At 34.7% G+C, this 16,846-nt stretch overlaps 2 protein-coding genes across 7 annotated transcripts in view; both read right to left on the bottom strand.

The window, feature by feature from the left end:
* LOC122324614 (protein eva-1 homolog A) overlaps positions 1–8,456 on the bottom strand; it is a 38,821-nt gene extending 30,365 nt beyond the window's left edge. For 2 of the 5 annotated variants that reach the window (XM_043219161.1, XM_043219163.1), the window contains exon 1: positions 8,243–8,456. In XM_043219161.1, the coding sequence (XP_043075096.1) occupies positions 8,243–8,345 (103 nt within the window). In that variant the 5' untranslated portion in view covers positions 8,346–8,456. The remainder of the gene's footprint in view (positions 1–8,242) is intronic. The other 3 variants (XM_043219160.1, XM_043219162.1, XM_043219164.1) reach the window with 2 other exon arrangements.
* A 1,362-nt stretch (positions 8,457–9,818) lies between these two features.
* Positions 9,819–16,846, bottom strand: part of ipo13b (importin 13b) — a 33,188-nt gene continuing 26,160 nt past the window's right edge. The window contains exons 17-21 of one of the 2 annotated variants that reach the window (XM_043219599.1): positions 14,992–15,058; positions 14,835–14,893; positions 13,155–13,244; positions 12,894–13,075; positions 9,819–11,965 (exon numbers count right to left, since the gene is read on the bottom strand). In XM_043219599.1, the coding sequence (XP_043075534.1) occupies positions 11,869–11,965; positions 12,894–13,075; positions 13,155–13,244; positions 14,835–14,893; positions 14,992–15,058 (495 nt within the window). In that variant the 3' untranslated portion in view covers positions 9,819–11,868. Of the gene's footprint in view, positions 11,966–12,893; positions 13,076–13,154; positions 13,245–14,834; positions 14,894–14,991; positions 15,059–16,846 lie in introns of those variants that run through there. The other variant, XR_006247231.1, reaches the window with a different exon arrangement.

Below are 16,846 nucleotides of genomic sequence, written 5' to 3'. Positions count from 1 at the left end.
TCCAATCAGAGATCACACCAACACGCAGCGCTGTGAAGCAGCTCAGGTGGAGGTTTACCTGAACACAACTCCATAAACAGAGACCAGAATAAAAGCAGGTCAAAACAGACTGCTGCAGGGATCGTATCATATCATGGAGAGAGAGCGTTTCAAATACAATTCTCAGTGAATTAAACAACATTTATGATCATTACGTATCACACTTTGAAATGTTTAGCACAGCATGTCCTGTTAAAATACCGCTTTAAGATGGAAATTCTGAAAAATAGAATGGAATGGAATACTATTGCAATGCTTAATGCAAATAATGCAAATAACACAATACATAGCTTTTATTATATTTTATATTTAGGTTTTAGCAATTTTGTGCTGCCTTTGTAATTTTTGCCTTTAATTTATATTTAGATTTATGAATATCTCAGATTTTTTACAATTCAAAATAGCATAGTATAACAGTATACACTGCCCAGTGTTATTTTAGTAGTATTTATACAATCTTGCAGTACTAATATTTTAAAATAACTTATTTTTATATTTATAACATTTTCATTTTACACTGGTTTTAACAATATTGTTGTGCTCATCATTTTTATTACTTTTAGTTTTTTATTTCCATTTAGCTTTAATTTAGTCATTAAAAAATATTTTATAATATTTGTATTTTGATGTAAACTTATTTCATCTCAGTTGCAGAGGTTACTAATTTTACTAGGTCTGTTATATTTCATATTTCAGAATTATTTTTGGTTAGGACAAATGATATTTAATAGTTAATCATAGCTACCAATAACAACACAGACAGTGCCTGCCTTTTAGTAACTGGGTGGAACCCAGTTATTATAAGCTAATAATTTATATATTGTTCAATTCTTTTCTTAATAACTGCATTTAATCCAAATTCTGTGATTCATGTCAAACAGTGAGTCAAGAGGGCATTAAAGTGGAAGCAGATCTAGGTCAAGACGAGACCATTGCATTGTACATTGTGAAACAGGGCTATGCTTTGTATACTGCAAATTTTGGCAAATGAAGCATGCACATGGGATACTGTAAAAATGGTATGAGAAGCAGGGAAAGCTGTTCAGAGCAGAGCCTAAAAAGGGGACGAAGTGGAAAAAGTGGAAGTGACAAGTCATGTGCTCAATCATGTGATCATCTGAGGGGGTAAATAGGGGTAATTTACCGCCTTTTCAGTGCCCTAAAACACAGGAGCTGGACGAGAGATGGCCAGTAAGAAAAGACGTCTGTGTGTGTGAGTGTGTTAATTGTGCTGGAGTTTCCCCTCTGTTCAAATGATGCTGCGCTGTGATTGGTGGAGAGAGATGACGGCTGAATTCCTTACGTCTGTAGAGTAACATGAAGCAAAACACAATAAACACAGAAACGCATGCACACACACGCACACTCACACACAGCGCAGCAGTCTGTCTGATCAGTGGTATTTGTGAAAGGTGAGCAGTGTGTGTGTGTGTGTGTGTGTGTGTGTGTGTGTGTGTGTGTGTGTCTATCCAGCATATCTCAATCTCTGAACATTTACATTCACCAGGAGTGGAAACTATACAATCAGAAACACACCATATATAAACAAAGGTTTGGGGTTAATGAGGGTTTTTTTAATGATTTACAAAAAAAAAATATCACCAAGCGGCATTTATTTGATCATCAAGTACATTAAAAACAGTAATACTGTGCGATATTATTACAATTCAAAATAACAGTTTTTTTATTTAGATATATTGTAAAATGCAATTTGTTCCTGTGAGTCAAAGCATTGTTACTCCAGTTATCTGTGTCGCATGATCCTTCAGAAATCATTCTAACATGATTTGCTCCTCCGGAAAACATTTCTGATTATTATCAGTGTTTGAAACAGTTGTGCTGCTTCTTTTTTTTACTTTTTTTTTTAAAAACAGCATTTATTTGAAGTTACAAAACTAACATTTCAGATCAATTCTGATCCTTACTGAGAGAAATAATTTATTTGGAAACAGAAATACACACATTTATAAAAACAAAAAACAAACATGAGGTGCCAAGAGCCAAGGCGGAGCGGCTAATCGTTTTTAGTCCTCAGAAAGTCTTTAGCTTTGACTCACTGGAGCGGCACTAAAGAGCCTATACTGCCGCCGGTGATATTTTTGGAAAATTATAGAGAGGAGTTTAACATGAGAGAGAAGATATTGAGGAGGAATTCCCTCAAAACCCGAAAGCAGCTGAAGCTCTTCAGCCATCAGGAAGCTCAAACACACCCTAAACCACACGGCCAACGCTCGTGGGGAAATAAACGGACAGCGGTCGCATCAAAGCTCAAAATGAGTAGATGATTTAGTGGAAAAACTGTTATTAACCTTGGGATGACCTCATGTGACCTCAGAGAGCAAGAAAACACAACAGTGAGTGTGAGTGAGCTTGCTTGTGTGTGTGTGTGTGTGTGTGTGTGTGTGTGTGTGTGTGTGTGTGTGTGTGTGTGTGTGTGTGTGTGTGTGTGTAGAGAGAGAGTGTCAACATGGCACTACAATAGAGATTAGCTGCTAATAAATTAAACAGATCAGCTGAAGGAGCTTAGATATTAGCATTTACAAAGAAATAGTTAGCCCAAAAATACTGTCAAAATTCAGTTGTTGTTATTCACCCACTCTCATATTGCTTTAAACCTTCAATATTTTCTGCCCTGCAAGAGTCAACAAGCAGCAGCGAGAAATCAACATTAAAGTGACAGTTCACTCAAAAATGAATCCCATCATTAATTTCATCTTTCCAAACCTGTAAGACATTTTTTCTTTTGCTGAACACAAAGGATATTTTTGAAGATCAAAAACCAAACAGGATACTGAACTGAACTTTAAAAACGTTGTTTATGAAATGCTTTTTCCCGTTCATTTTGATTTCATGTTCAGCAGAATAACAAACACCAGGAAGCTCCTGTAGTTTTGCACATGCACATGTACCTTTAACACCTGTGACGTCACAGCTGCAAACATTTCTGAACAAACTGCTGTGTCTTTTAATAATCTGGCTGAGCTGGAGAGGAAAATGTGTAAAACGAAACAACAACAACAAAAAAAAAAAATTTAATTGGCCAACACCTAAATTAAAAAAGAGTTTGCAAATAAAAAAAAACAGAACTCATGTGACAACAATAATACATTTTAAGGGATGGTTAACCTTTTAAACTCAAATTAATAAATATTTAATGACAGAAAGACATTTCTGTCCTTCCATTTAATGTCCAGATCAACAAAACTAAGAAGATCCAAAATGATTACAAACACGCCTTTTGCCTTTTGAAGAGATAAAACAGCTTTATATGATAAACTGGTTTAATTTAGGTTTTTGTTTACATCTAAACAATGATTGACACCCATATATAAACATATGACACAGAAGCGTTACCATCTATATATATATGTGCATACTGCATACGTGAAAGTCTCTTTCGTTAAAAATCTTAATTTTGTTTATAAGATTAACAAAAGTCAAACAGGTTTGGAATGACATGAGTGTAAGTGAATGAATGTTGGGTGTACTGTCCCTTTAAGAGAAAATACTTATACAGATACATTTCAATAAATCTGAAACAACACAATATAATAAACCAGAGTGTAGTAAAGTATATACTGTAAGTGAGGACAAAGTGATTTTATGGCTACTTTTCAAGAGAGCGAGAGCGTTTGAAAGGATCAGGACGTTATCAGCTGGATAAAAGCTCCTTGTTCTCCTCTGCTCCTCTTTCTGCTTCTGATTTTCTCTCACTGTGCATCCATCTATAGATTATCTATCTTTTTCTTTGTCAAAAAATGTGAACCTGCACAGCTGATAGCGCCGTTCTAATCAGAATAAACTGCAACATTTAAAACACATGCTGTATTAACAACTAGGAGAAGCTGGTTGGCCATGCTTACCGCAAGTCAAAGCCTAACATCTCAAGTTTAACCTGCAAGATAAACGATGCTGGATAGCGATAAAACAGATATTGCATCAATACATGGATTGGCTAAAACAACGACTGAACGCACACTTCAGATAGTCCAGAAAAGTCTCCACAAAAAGCTCTAATGACGAATAAAATAATGAAAGACATCAATGACTCTCTGCACACTAAAGCTGATAAATACGACTTCGAAAAAAATTAAACACTGCACTTCAACTATTCAATACACCCCAAAGTTTGGGGTCAGTGAGATTTAGATCAAGGAATTCAAACTTTTATTCAGAAGTTTATCAGAAGTGACAGTGAAGACATTTATGTTACTCAAGATTGCTATTGCAAAATATGAATTATTCTATTTCTGTGCTTGTGGGGACAGTTTTGTCCCATAATCAAAAGTAATACCAGGACCTGACTCACACACACACACACACACACACACACACACACACACACACACACACACACAGACACACACACACACGCCATAGACATAACACCCCAACCACAGGATCTGCTCAAACACAGCTTACCTCTGTCTGTGTGTGTGTGTGTGTGTGTGTGTGTGTGTGTGTGTGAGGTGTTTTGATAAACCACTCCTGCACAACGTACGGTATGTGTCTGCACAAGACAATTATCAAAACTAGATCATTTCATTTACTGAAGAAAATGTGTGCGGTGCTCACCTGAGCCACCATGCTAGTACTTTGATATGTTTTTTTCAGTGTTCTGTGTGCTTTCTATACAGCTCTTGGGCTTTTCCATCTGTTTCTAAGCGACTGCACAAAAGAGTCAATATTCTGGTCTCTTGATACAGCTTCAGCTCCTCCTTCAGTGTAAGTCTATGGGTCTTCACCTGTTTTCCAGCATACCTCTGCTCTACCATACACTTCAGTTTAAGATTCATTCAGTTACAGAATGATTTAAGGCTTGGGGGTTTATTACAGCTCCGCCGTCATATATCAAACCCTATATGAACAATAGCTGCTTGATCTAGTAAACACTGCTAATTAACAGCACAGAAAAGAGAAGTGTGTGTGTGAGAAAGAGAGAGCGGTCCGGATGAGAAAAAGGGTCTTGGTGTTTGGGGAAGGGGGTCTTTTCTACAAACAGAAGGCAGTGGTTTCAAGTTCCACCTCCGGAACAAAGTGCCTGAGAAAACACACACACACACACACACACACACACACACACACACACACACACACACACACACACACACACACACACACACACACACACACACACACACACACAGAGCTCTAACCTCTTGGCTTTCTGGATTATAAAGGTTATTAGAGCACCTCTCACCTCAGCTAAACTCTCTCTGATTTCAGGCATTACTTTTTTCCGGCAACTTCCATCTTGGCAGTAACGCGACTCAAAGAGATGGAGTGAGATTAGACTCGTAATGTGACTACAGTCATGAGAATTTGGTAACAGATACATTTATACAGAAAAACAGATTCTGTGATTAATAAAAACCTCACTTTTGCCAGAAATATGAACACGTTCATAAACAGTCCAAATCTGAAGTAAGGATGTTACACTGTAGCTATAAATTCATAAAAGATTATTTCGGATAGCAGCCAAAGCAACTTTTATCACTGTAATTTAGCTTAATATCAATAAAATAATTAATTCAGTTAAAATGAAAACAACTGAAATGAAAATAAATTCAAATGGAATGTAAATGGAAAATAAACAAAAATACAAACAAATTCAAAATATTACTAAAAGCAATATTCTCTTAATATATTAAAATGAAATGAACACAACTTTCTTAATTTATATTAAGTGTGAAAATAAAACTAGTGCACATTTTATTAAATAATTTAGTATAAAGTATTTAATAATATAAACTAAATTACATAAATTACATTTAATATTATATATTAAATTGTGTTAAATACTAACAATATATGATAATTATAACAATATATAAATTGTTATTTTTAATTTATTATTAAATCACGCCAATCTAATTCAGAATAATAAAATTAAGTAACACACTGTACTTAAGTCTAAGTATTTTGTTTCACTTTAACCTGATGTAACTATATTTTTCATTTAACTTCAAAGTAGTTCATTAAAAAATCAGCTTGTTCTTTCATACAACATTTTTACAGTGAAAAAAAGTTATGTGGACCTTTAATTGCCATTTTCTGCTGACATTGCTTTCTGCTGAAATTTCTTTACTGACATTAAGGCAGCACGCCTGACAGACAGACATTCCTCTAGTCTTAATGGTGTATTGAGATCATCAAACGGTTTGACCTCAGTTGACCTCTTGACCCTTTAACAGCCACACATCCCATTCAGCGCCTCACTAAGCCCCGCCCACAGCTTTATGAGCACTTTCACTGTAGTGCACACACACACAATGACTCTAAATGTGTGTGTGTGTGTGTATGTGTGAAGCTAATTAACCAAGATAAAACAGGGCACACACAAAGGCACAAGGTTCCTGTAGGACAGATGTACAGGCCTGTTGCCCGGCAACAGATGCTCCGTCTCCATCGACAACTTCTGTCAGCCTCTTCAAGCACCTGTCAATCAAATAGACATTCCAGAGTGTGTGAGAGTCTTTCAGAGTCACGGGGCGATCCTGAGCGACTCTCAGATGTGCGCTTGGCTGAAAAACTGAGTTGAAGTCCATTCTCAAAAAAAAAAAAAAACACCTCTGGCTTATATTTCACTTAAAAACATTTCTTTTGCATTTAGTTTTTTTCCATTATTTAAACATATGCTCTGTTATGGTTGTCATTCTCATTGATATTTACTGTTTTGTTACTTTATTATAGATGTTAACCACTCTGTGTATAATGTATATATATTTTTTAAATCAGCAGAAATAAAAGGCAGAGCAGGAAATATTACCATGACTTATAAATATTTTTCGATTTAAATACATATTAAATTTAAATAATGTCACAGTGCAAAAAACAAGCTTTTTTTAATTTTCAATTCTAGAAATAATAAAAAAATATGGCAAATAAATACATTTATTTACATTTACATCGTAATCAACTAGATTTGTTAAGGGATATTTTTTGTTGGCATTTATTTATTTATGCCTATGTGTAGTTTTGGTTATTTTAGTACGTAAACCTAAAATAAAAATGAGCATATATTATTTTATTAGAACATTTTATTTCACTTAATGTTTATTTTATTTCAGTAATGAAAATAGTTTAGTTTTCCAATAACCCTGAAATACATAGCACACATACACTCATGTACTTTTTTTTTTTTTTAAGATGTCCTGACATGGCTTTAACGTCTTTCGTGAGACTCACCCAGTACATCTCTCTCTTCTATAAACCCGCTTTGAATCCGTTTTGTGTAAAGCACTATTCAAATACACCTAAAACAAATAAGACTGTCAACGAAAGTTCAGTTGTGGCACAAAAAACGTGAAGTTGATTTTTCATCCAAAGCAAAGCTGTGCACTCTGAGATCTGCCTTCACTCACATCTCACTTCTGGTCAGTTCATCTCTGTTATGTCCTTCGAGTCTTCAGTGACCACACTCAGCCTTCATAAAATACATTAAACTACACAAACAGTGCTGAGGATGTAGCTCTTCTCATCACGTCGCATTCAAGAAATCAGTGCTTCATGCTTTTACCTCAAGATCTTTATTTGAATGTATATAATATGATGAGTTCAGAGGCAAGTGTAGTTTGAAATGTTCTGCTAATTCTTTTTTATTGCCATTAAAGTTAAATAACAGAACGTAAACATAGGCGCCTGCGAAAAATGCTTATTTTAGATAATTTGGCATCTGAACTCTTCATATACAGAGGGGCATTCTTGTTCAGTTAAGTGTCTCACTCAAATTCCAAATCGCTAGCCGTATAATATAATTAAAACATTATATTCACGTTTTAAATGCAAAACAGAAGCGTTTTCATTAACTGCTCACACCCCACTGTGTATATTGGGTGTATATGAAGATGACATGTAACACTGCAGCCCAATGGGCGCGCGCTCACACGTGCACTCTCTCTTTGATCGCGTCGGTCGCGGAAGTTCCCGCGAAACAATCTGTTACAATGTCTCACATATTTAATCGGGAGTGAAATAACCCCGCGCATGTCACATCAATTCCCCAAAGCATAAAAAAATACAGTTGGAGATTTTAAAGAATACTTCAACATGCAAAGCTGAAATGTACTACTATACGCGTTAATTTTTAAAAAGGTAATAGCGTTAAATTATAAATCATAATTTAAGTCATTACACAAACTCTTGCAGGTGATGATGGTAGTGATGATGATGATGATGATGATGATGGTGTTCGGTAGCCTACCTGAAAACTCCTGTGAAGTCTTAGTGAAGCCAGTCAGACACGAGATTCCCAACAACAGCAATGAATATGAGACATCAGGGAAAAACATCCTTAAATGTCCCATCAGATCCGATGATTCCTGAGAGAATCAGACCGCAGAACCTAAAGTGATGTCTGATTCCATGACTTCAGTCTGGAGACACCAGAGAGTCAGAGGAACAGCAGACAAGACCAGAGAGAGAGAGACGGGGAGAGAGAGAAAGAGAGAGAGAGAGAGAGAGAAAAAGAGAGAATTCCCCCTGGTCCCAAAGTCCCTGAATTTCACCGCTGATAACTTAATGAAATTCACTGAATCTGTATCGCTATGATTGTCAGCAGTGTTACAGTTTATATAAGCAAAGTACTCAGACAACACTACAGTCTGATAACAACAGACGCAAAAGAAAGATTAAAAACTCAAAATCTTAAAGGAACAGTACACCTAAAAAGGACGTTACAACCACTATGACTGTTTAATTCTTTAGAATCAGAAATATCATTTGGTACAGGCTATTGTAATCTCATCTAACCATAGCCTAATTGGAGCACATCCTGCAGTGTTTTAAGTGGACAAACGGGTGATACTTTGTGTCAGTGGGACATTAATGCGCTGTTTCAAGTAATTATTTTACTCCGTGATAATCAACCGCAATCGCACTGAAAACACCAAACTACACTGAACATTTGCCCTTCATATACATATGCAGAAAAAAATAATGTAATATTCCATAAATAGCAACATCCCAACGTATATTTCAATCTGTTAATTTACTATTTCAGTTTAATAAAAATTCAAAGCAAAATAAACTTAGATAAATTCAACTCCTCAATGTGAAAACGCCAACAGTTTCATTATATCAATATAGCTACTTCAAGACATCTAATTAATTAAATAAAGACATAAATAATAAAATAAAACGTTTTACCTGACTACTTTCTTCTTTGGTTCTCTCGAAGTTTCTCCAGAGCTGTAGAGACATCTGCTGGTCAACATGAAGAACTGCACTAACTCCCCTTCATCAAATAAAACGGCATCTATTTTAGTTTATATCGGAGATTATATTATTTTTCTTAGCATCGGTTTTTAATTTTATTTTAATCTGTCATTAACATTTTCACCGTTTCATGAATTTCCTGATCCTAACTGTTTAACGCTTTAATTTAGCAGAAAAGCATGGGGTAAGTTGTCACAAAGGGACAACTTAACTATCATAACATAAACTATCATTGCACATGGAAATATAACAGTCAGTATGCCCATTTATTTTTCATGGAGTCAAGAAAAGCAACCTGAGAAATATTGAACACGAGCATGAGCTTGCCGTTTGTTTTAGTCTTCTTGTGATGAGAGTACAACTTTAGTCATTGTGAAACACAAATATGAATAATAAAAAAAAAAAAAATACAAATAAAAAATTATAGTCAAAAGCAACCTTAGAAATATTCACTGCAGTAAAAATGACAAAAACCTTCCTATATACCAAAAAAATTGAGCTTGCCGTTTGTTTTAGTGTTCTTGTGATGAGAATTCACGCAAACAGACCACAGAACCCAGAGATGCCATCTCAGATGTATTTAATAAATTAAAACAAGGTACAAAAAAAGAAAAAGAAAACAAAAAACCTAATGTACATTTGACTCCTCTGTCTCTGTCTCTCCCTTTGCTCTCACTCTGTGATTCGCTAGTAAACAAACACGATAGAACAGCCCTCGTCCACTGATTACGACACATTCTGGGCCACACACATGCTACATGTCGGCAAGCAACTGGGCAGGAAACGAAAAAGAGAGAGACACAGGCGGTATGTGTTTAAAAGGATAGTTTGCCCTATAATTGAAATTTGATGAAAATTTACTCAACTTCAGGACAGGTTTTTTCATAAGAACAGATGGAGAAATATAGCATTATATCACTTACTCACCAATGAATGCTCTGCAGTAAATGGGTGCCGTCAGAATGAGTCCAAACAGTTGATAAAAACAACATAGTTATACACAAGTAATCCACACCACATCAGTCTATCAGTTAATGTCTTATGCAAAGAAAAGCAGCATGTTTATTAACATAAACAAACCCATCATTAGGAGGCTTTAACTTTAAACCTCCCACTTCTGGACAAAAAAAAAAAAAAAGAATTTATAATTATTAATACTTGCTCCGCTGGAAAAATGTATTTGCTTGGAATTGATTTTTTTGCCGTTTAATCTGTCATATTTCTCACCCATTGCACAACCTTTTTTACAATATGGATAGAGGAAACAACAGTTTAAAGATAAAAACACCTTAACGATTGATTTGTTCATCACAAACATGCAGCTTTTCAACTCACAAGACATTAACTGTTCGACTGGAGTAGTGTGGATTACTTGTGTATTATTGTAATGTTTTTATCAGCTGTTTGGACTCTCATTCCGACGGCACCCATTCGCTTCACAGGGGCCATTGGTGAGCAAGTGATGGAATGATACATTTCTTCAAATCTTTTCCTATGAAAAACTGAACTCATCTACATTTTAAATGGCCTGAGAGAGAGTACAACTTCAGCAAATTTGCAGCGATTTTGGGTGAACTCTACCTTTAATAACTCTTTTCAAAAGCACATTAAATGTTTACTGGTACCACGATGTGTGTTCATGTACCTACTGACATTAAAAGGACTGTTTAACCAAAAAGGAATTTAAGCACCATCTCATCAAAGTAATGCAAATAAACCTGTACAACTTTAATCCTTGTGTAACACAAAGATGAATTTCTAAAAAAAATTGTACAGGTTAGGAATGTTATGATGGTAATAAATGATGACTAATAATGAATTTTAGTGCACCGATCTCTCTCTTATTCGTTGTGTAAAGCCCAGTCTCTACTAGTCACCAAATATGCTGCTGACCTTCTAATATATATATATATATATATATATATATATATATATATATATATATATATATATATATATATATATATATATATATATATATAATCATAATAATCATTTCATTTCAAAAAACGTCCACAACATTTTGGCAGAATCGAGCGTGAGGGGTTAAACAGACAGAGATATAGAGGATAGATATAAAGCCACAGAGAAAAATCAGTCTGTATTGGTCCCTCTCTCTGTTAGCAGCACACGGACTCATCACCCCACAGTTTACTAGATTATTATGTGCATTTATATATATTTTAATATATATGTGTATATATATGCTTTTTATTTCAGTATCTCCAAAATAAAAATAAAAAAACATTTAACTAACACTATTTCTTTGTTCAAACGGATGCAAATTATCACAAGGAAAACAGCCCAGGAGCCACGGAAGATCGATCGAACATGGGAGAATCAAAGAACGGTTTCCAGCGAACATGCCGTGAGATGCGGGGGGGGTGGGGCGGAGATGTCGTCTGTTCAGATCGCCCTACAGAGGCCCCAAAATCCAATGAGACAGTGGTTGAAAGAGAGAGAGAGTGCGAGAAGGAACGAGTTTGGAGGAAGATCCTGACTCTCGGATGGTCTGTTCTGACACGTGTCATTCGCGTCGCACTGAGGGCTTCAGGGAGTACTTTTTTGTACTTTTTGGGTTTCCTCACACTCTGTGTCCGTATGAGTGGTGGCTCAGTAGTCCGCTGCGTATTCGGTTCCGTGAAGGCCACGGCACACCAGGGTGAACTCCTTCACAATGTCTTTCACTCGCCGCTTGTTCACTCGCTCCCTGAGAGGAAACAGAAACATACATGGCTTTACAGCTTCAGAAAATGCACGAAGACCTCAGCTGTAGAGATCTTTAAGCACCTTATGATTATAAATGTCTATTATATTCAGGGGTCAGTGTTGTTACCGGTAACCGAAACTTAAGCTAAAACTGAACCTTTTAAAAATATTCTTGTTACCTAACATTAACAAAGATGACTAAATAGTGTAATAAATGTATTGTTAGTTTTTTGTTCATGTTAATTAATACATTAATGTTACAACTGCTTAAAAAACGGCAAGCTAAATATAAATATTTAAAATGAGAAACTATTTAAAAAATATTTAAAACAGTCTAAAATGAGAAAAGCACATTAAAAAAAGGAGTATTAATAATATCAGTTAATGTTACATAGACATCATCAGACTAAACTTGCAAAAATATAAATATACTGTAAGTCTGGGATTTTTTTGATTTTGAACGAAATGTATACTTTCCTTTTGCAGGATGCATTAAACTGATCAAAAGTGACATTAAAAAGACTTCTATTTTAAAATACATGCTGTTTTTTTTTTTTTTTTTCTATTTATTCAAGAAAAAATGTTTCCACAAAAATATGAAGCTGTTCAACTTTTTTCAACATTGAAAATAATCATGTTTCTTGATCAGCAAATCATATTAGAATGATTTCTGAACACAGGAATAAATTACTGTAAATATATTCAAATCGAAAACAGCTATTTTAAATTGTAATAATATTTCACAAGACTAATGTTTCTATTGCATTTTTGATCAAATAAATGCAGTCTTTAAATAAATGCAGTGAGCCAAAGAAATTTCTTTCGAAAGAATAAAAAAAAATTGACTCCACACTTGTAAATGTAATAAAAATTATGAAGAAGCTTATATTTACCAGAAGAGTCATAAAGCACTAATGAAGCCGTCTCACCTGAGCACCTGTTGGCTGAACGTGTTTTTCTGCTCGTCAGAGACGCGTGAGGATGGGAAGCCCGGCGAGCGCAGAGCTTCTTTGAGCCACACGGTCAGCAGAGCGAAGCAATGCTTGTTCAGACAGAAGAGCACCTCCGCAAACTGATCCATCAGACTGCGGGACGACTGACCGCCGATGGCCTGACGAAAGAAGAACAGATCAGTGCGACTTTTGTGGTTTTACAATATTCCACATCCTTCATGTTTTGTATATACTCACCTCCAGTACAGCCAATAGGAGAAGTTTACCATCTTCCTGCACGACCTGACCAACAGGAGGAATGTCTGCGCAGTGTGGTATTAGCTCCGTCTGCAGTCAACGCAAACAAACAATACAGCGTTGTTCACGGCTACTGTTTATCAAAGTGTATTTCAGAGGAGGTAAAGAGACACAAACTGAAGGTCAATTCACACACGGCACTAAATTTTCCATCACAACAATACAGAAGTTTGGAAGTAAAGGGTTTACCCCCCCAAATAAATTAAAAAAAATATTAAAATAATGTACCTGTCTTTTACTTACCTTTGAGGCATTCTAGTTGTATGTGATTTTCTTTTTTCGGATAGATCCAATTGGAGTTAAATAAAACATTTCGTGGTGTAAAACATGTTAAATAAACTTCCCTCTAATAGCTCAGGGTGCCAATGAAGACCTCCTGTAGCGCATCCATGTTTTTTTGTAAGATAAATATCCATATTTCAAACGTAATAAATACTTTTTCACACTTCTGCTGACTGTGGTAATCGGAAGCAATCCCGGGGAATGATGTAAGATGCATAGTGTGATTAGTGATGAGCGTGGACGAAACAAAACAAAAAACTTCAGTCAGGAGTAAGAAGCACAGACCAAGGATTTTAATGAAAACGCATACGCCTTACGAAATGTTATTAGCAGGAGGAAAATTGCATTTGCGTGCACTTTTGACTGTTAAAAGGGAACCACCCGCCTACTCCAATGACAGGGCTTAGAAGTGCCAGGACAATCTTTTATATAACTCCGATCGGATCCATCTGAAAAGAGCAATCACATACACCTAGGATGCTTCAAAGATATATAGACAGGCTAATTTTCATTTTTGGTGAACAAACTTAAAGTTTTTTGAAAGTATCTTCTTACCAAGGCTGCATTTATTTGATCAAACATACAGTAAAAACAGTAGTATTATTAAATATTATTACAACAGAAAGTTTTCTTGAATATTTGATTGAATGTGATTTATTTTTGTGATTACTCCAGTCTTCAGTGTCACATGGTCCTTCAGAAATCATTCTAATATGCAGATTTGCTGCTCAAGAAACACTTCTAATCATTATCAGTGTTTATTCGTATCGCAATCATTAACAGTAGTGGTGCTTAATAGTTTTGTGGAAACCTTGTTACACGACAGAGGTTAATTATCAAGGATGCATTAAATTATCAAAATGAAGGCATTAATGTCGTCACAAAAGAGTTCTATTTCAAATACATTTAAAACTTTTTTCTACTCAAAGTATCCTGAAAAAGACATGAAGCAGCAAAAACTGTTTTCAACATCGACATCAACCATTATTAATTATTGAGCACCAATAATAATAATTGATAAGCAATGAGCAGCAAATCAGTACATTATGATTTGTGAAAGATCATTTACTTGAGGAATGATGCTAGCTTTGTTCACAGGAACAAATTATATTTTTAAAATAAATGTAAACAAAAAAGCTGCTCACTTAAACTATAATAATATTTGGCAATATTGCTATATGTACTGTATTTTCAATCAAACAAAGGGAGCCTTGGTGAGCATAAAAGACTTCTTTCAAAAACACTGTAATTGTTCCAAACTTTTGACTAGTAGTGTATTCCTTTTTTTGCCTTGGTGTGAATAATACTTCAGGCTATTTACGATGATCTCTGACTTACAAAGAAAAGGCAGGTAGATTTGACTGTCGGGGCTTCCGGAAATTTTAGTGACAGCACTCCTACAGCCAAAACACAGCAGCATTAAAGAAATGACTCTGTTTGAAAATAACACAGGCTCAGACATTGATACTCAGTTTCTACATTTAAACAGACTTACCACAGTGAAACACGGCTTTAACATCAAGACTCTCTGATAAGAATAAATCGGGCTTCCGTTTGAGGGCCTACAAATCAGACAGAGCCAATGAACAGAGCACATGACTCAAACCCCGCCCCTGGAACCCTGTCAATCACTCCTGTACCCCGCCCACCCTCCATCACTCACTCCCTACACCTGTCTAGCTCTAGAAAATCAACCAAGCGTACATATTCAATGCAAACAGATCAGGTAAGTAAGAAATCAACAGCAAAGAAACTAAAATACTGAAATTTAACTCAATAAAAACTAAAGGTATGATGATTTTTCTCTCTTTAGCGTTCTCACTTGGTTTTCATCTGTTCGATCACTACTTTCTCTGCTCAGTTGGACTGAATGCAACAGAAATCTAAGTAACATGTACGATAAAGACAACTGATGCATTAAGAAACTCATTGAGGATGAGAGGATATCTGAGAAAGAGACAAAGAGAGAAACTGATAGATAGGGAGAACCTCATGAGGACTTCATGAGAGGACATAAACGAGAGAGCCAATTCTTCTGAATCAATTAATCAATTCATTGAGATTAATTCATTTAGGCTTTCATCGATTTTTAGGGCTGGAATGACACTGGAAGAGGTGCTAGGGGTTTGTGGGATTTTGATCCTAACTTTTATTCAGCAAAGATGCATTTAAATTGATCAAAAGTGACAGTAAAAATTTATAAATATTTATATTTTAAACAAATGCTGTTCTTTCTGCTGTATTTATAAAAAAAATAATAACAAAAATCTGAAGCTGCTGTTTTCAACATTGATAATAATAAGAAATATTTCTTAAGTGGCATAATCTGAAGGATCAATAATGGAGTAATGATGCTGACAAAATAACTTTGCAACCCTGGAACAAACCTTACAAAATTTACTCAAATAGAAACCATTTAGTTCTAATAATATTTTACAATATTGCTGTTTTACTGTATTTTTGATCAATAAAGCAGTTTACTATTTATTTAATCAAATAAAATAATCAAATGAAACAATATATAAATATACAAGTTAACCATAATTAATCCCTTAACTCCCTTAATTAGCTTTTAAAGGAAATAATGTAATAAATATATTTTAAAATGTAATTATTGGAATTTAAATTTTTGTAGGCACTCTGGCATAGGCAAAATCTGTGTGTATCAATATAAAGACAGAAGTAGATCATTACTATTTACTTATAAATTAGTATTAATTTTCAAACTTATCTACATGTATCAAAATGTTACAATTTTAAGCAATATTATTTTATATATATATATATATATATATATATATATATATATATATATATATATATATATATATATATATATATATATATATATATATATATATATATATATATATATATATATATTAATTATAATTTATACTATATAATTTAATTAATACATAATTTATATAATTATACTGTAAAAGAAATAATTTAATTAAATTTAGCAACATGTAAAAGTCAAAGCAAATGCAAGTTTAAATGTTTAAATGTGTAATAAACCAGGGGTCTGTTTCATAAAACAAGTTCACCCAACAAGCCAGACTTATTTCAATTAGTCTGACTTATTTAGAAACAAATCAGCTACCAATAGGTTAGACTGACTGAAATAAACCTGGCTAATTCGGTGAACTTGTTGTATGAAAAAGCCCCCAGGATCAGGAGGAGCAGGATCTTTGGAGTGAATGAGATGTACACGGATTAGAGGTGTTGACTCTTGTCTGTGTCTCTATTGGACAAAAGAGCTGTCAATCATCCAATAGCAAAACCCCTCAGGTCAATTCCACTGCCCGAGCAAAACAAGGGTCTATAAAGACCCTGTGACACAGGAC

Source organism: Puntigrus tetrazona, chromosome 20, assembly GCF_018831695.1.
Source record: "Puntigrus tetrazona isolate hp1 chromosome 20, ASM1883169v1, whole genome shotgun sequence".
Lineage (NCBI taxonomy): Eukaryota > Metazoa > Chordata > Actinopteri > Cypriniformes > Cyprinidae > Puntigrus > Puntigrus tetrazona.
The sequence above is the reverse complement of the archived record's forward strand: the minus strand, read 5'-3'. Positions and strand labels throughout refer to the sequence as shown.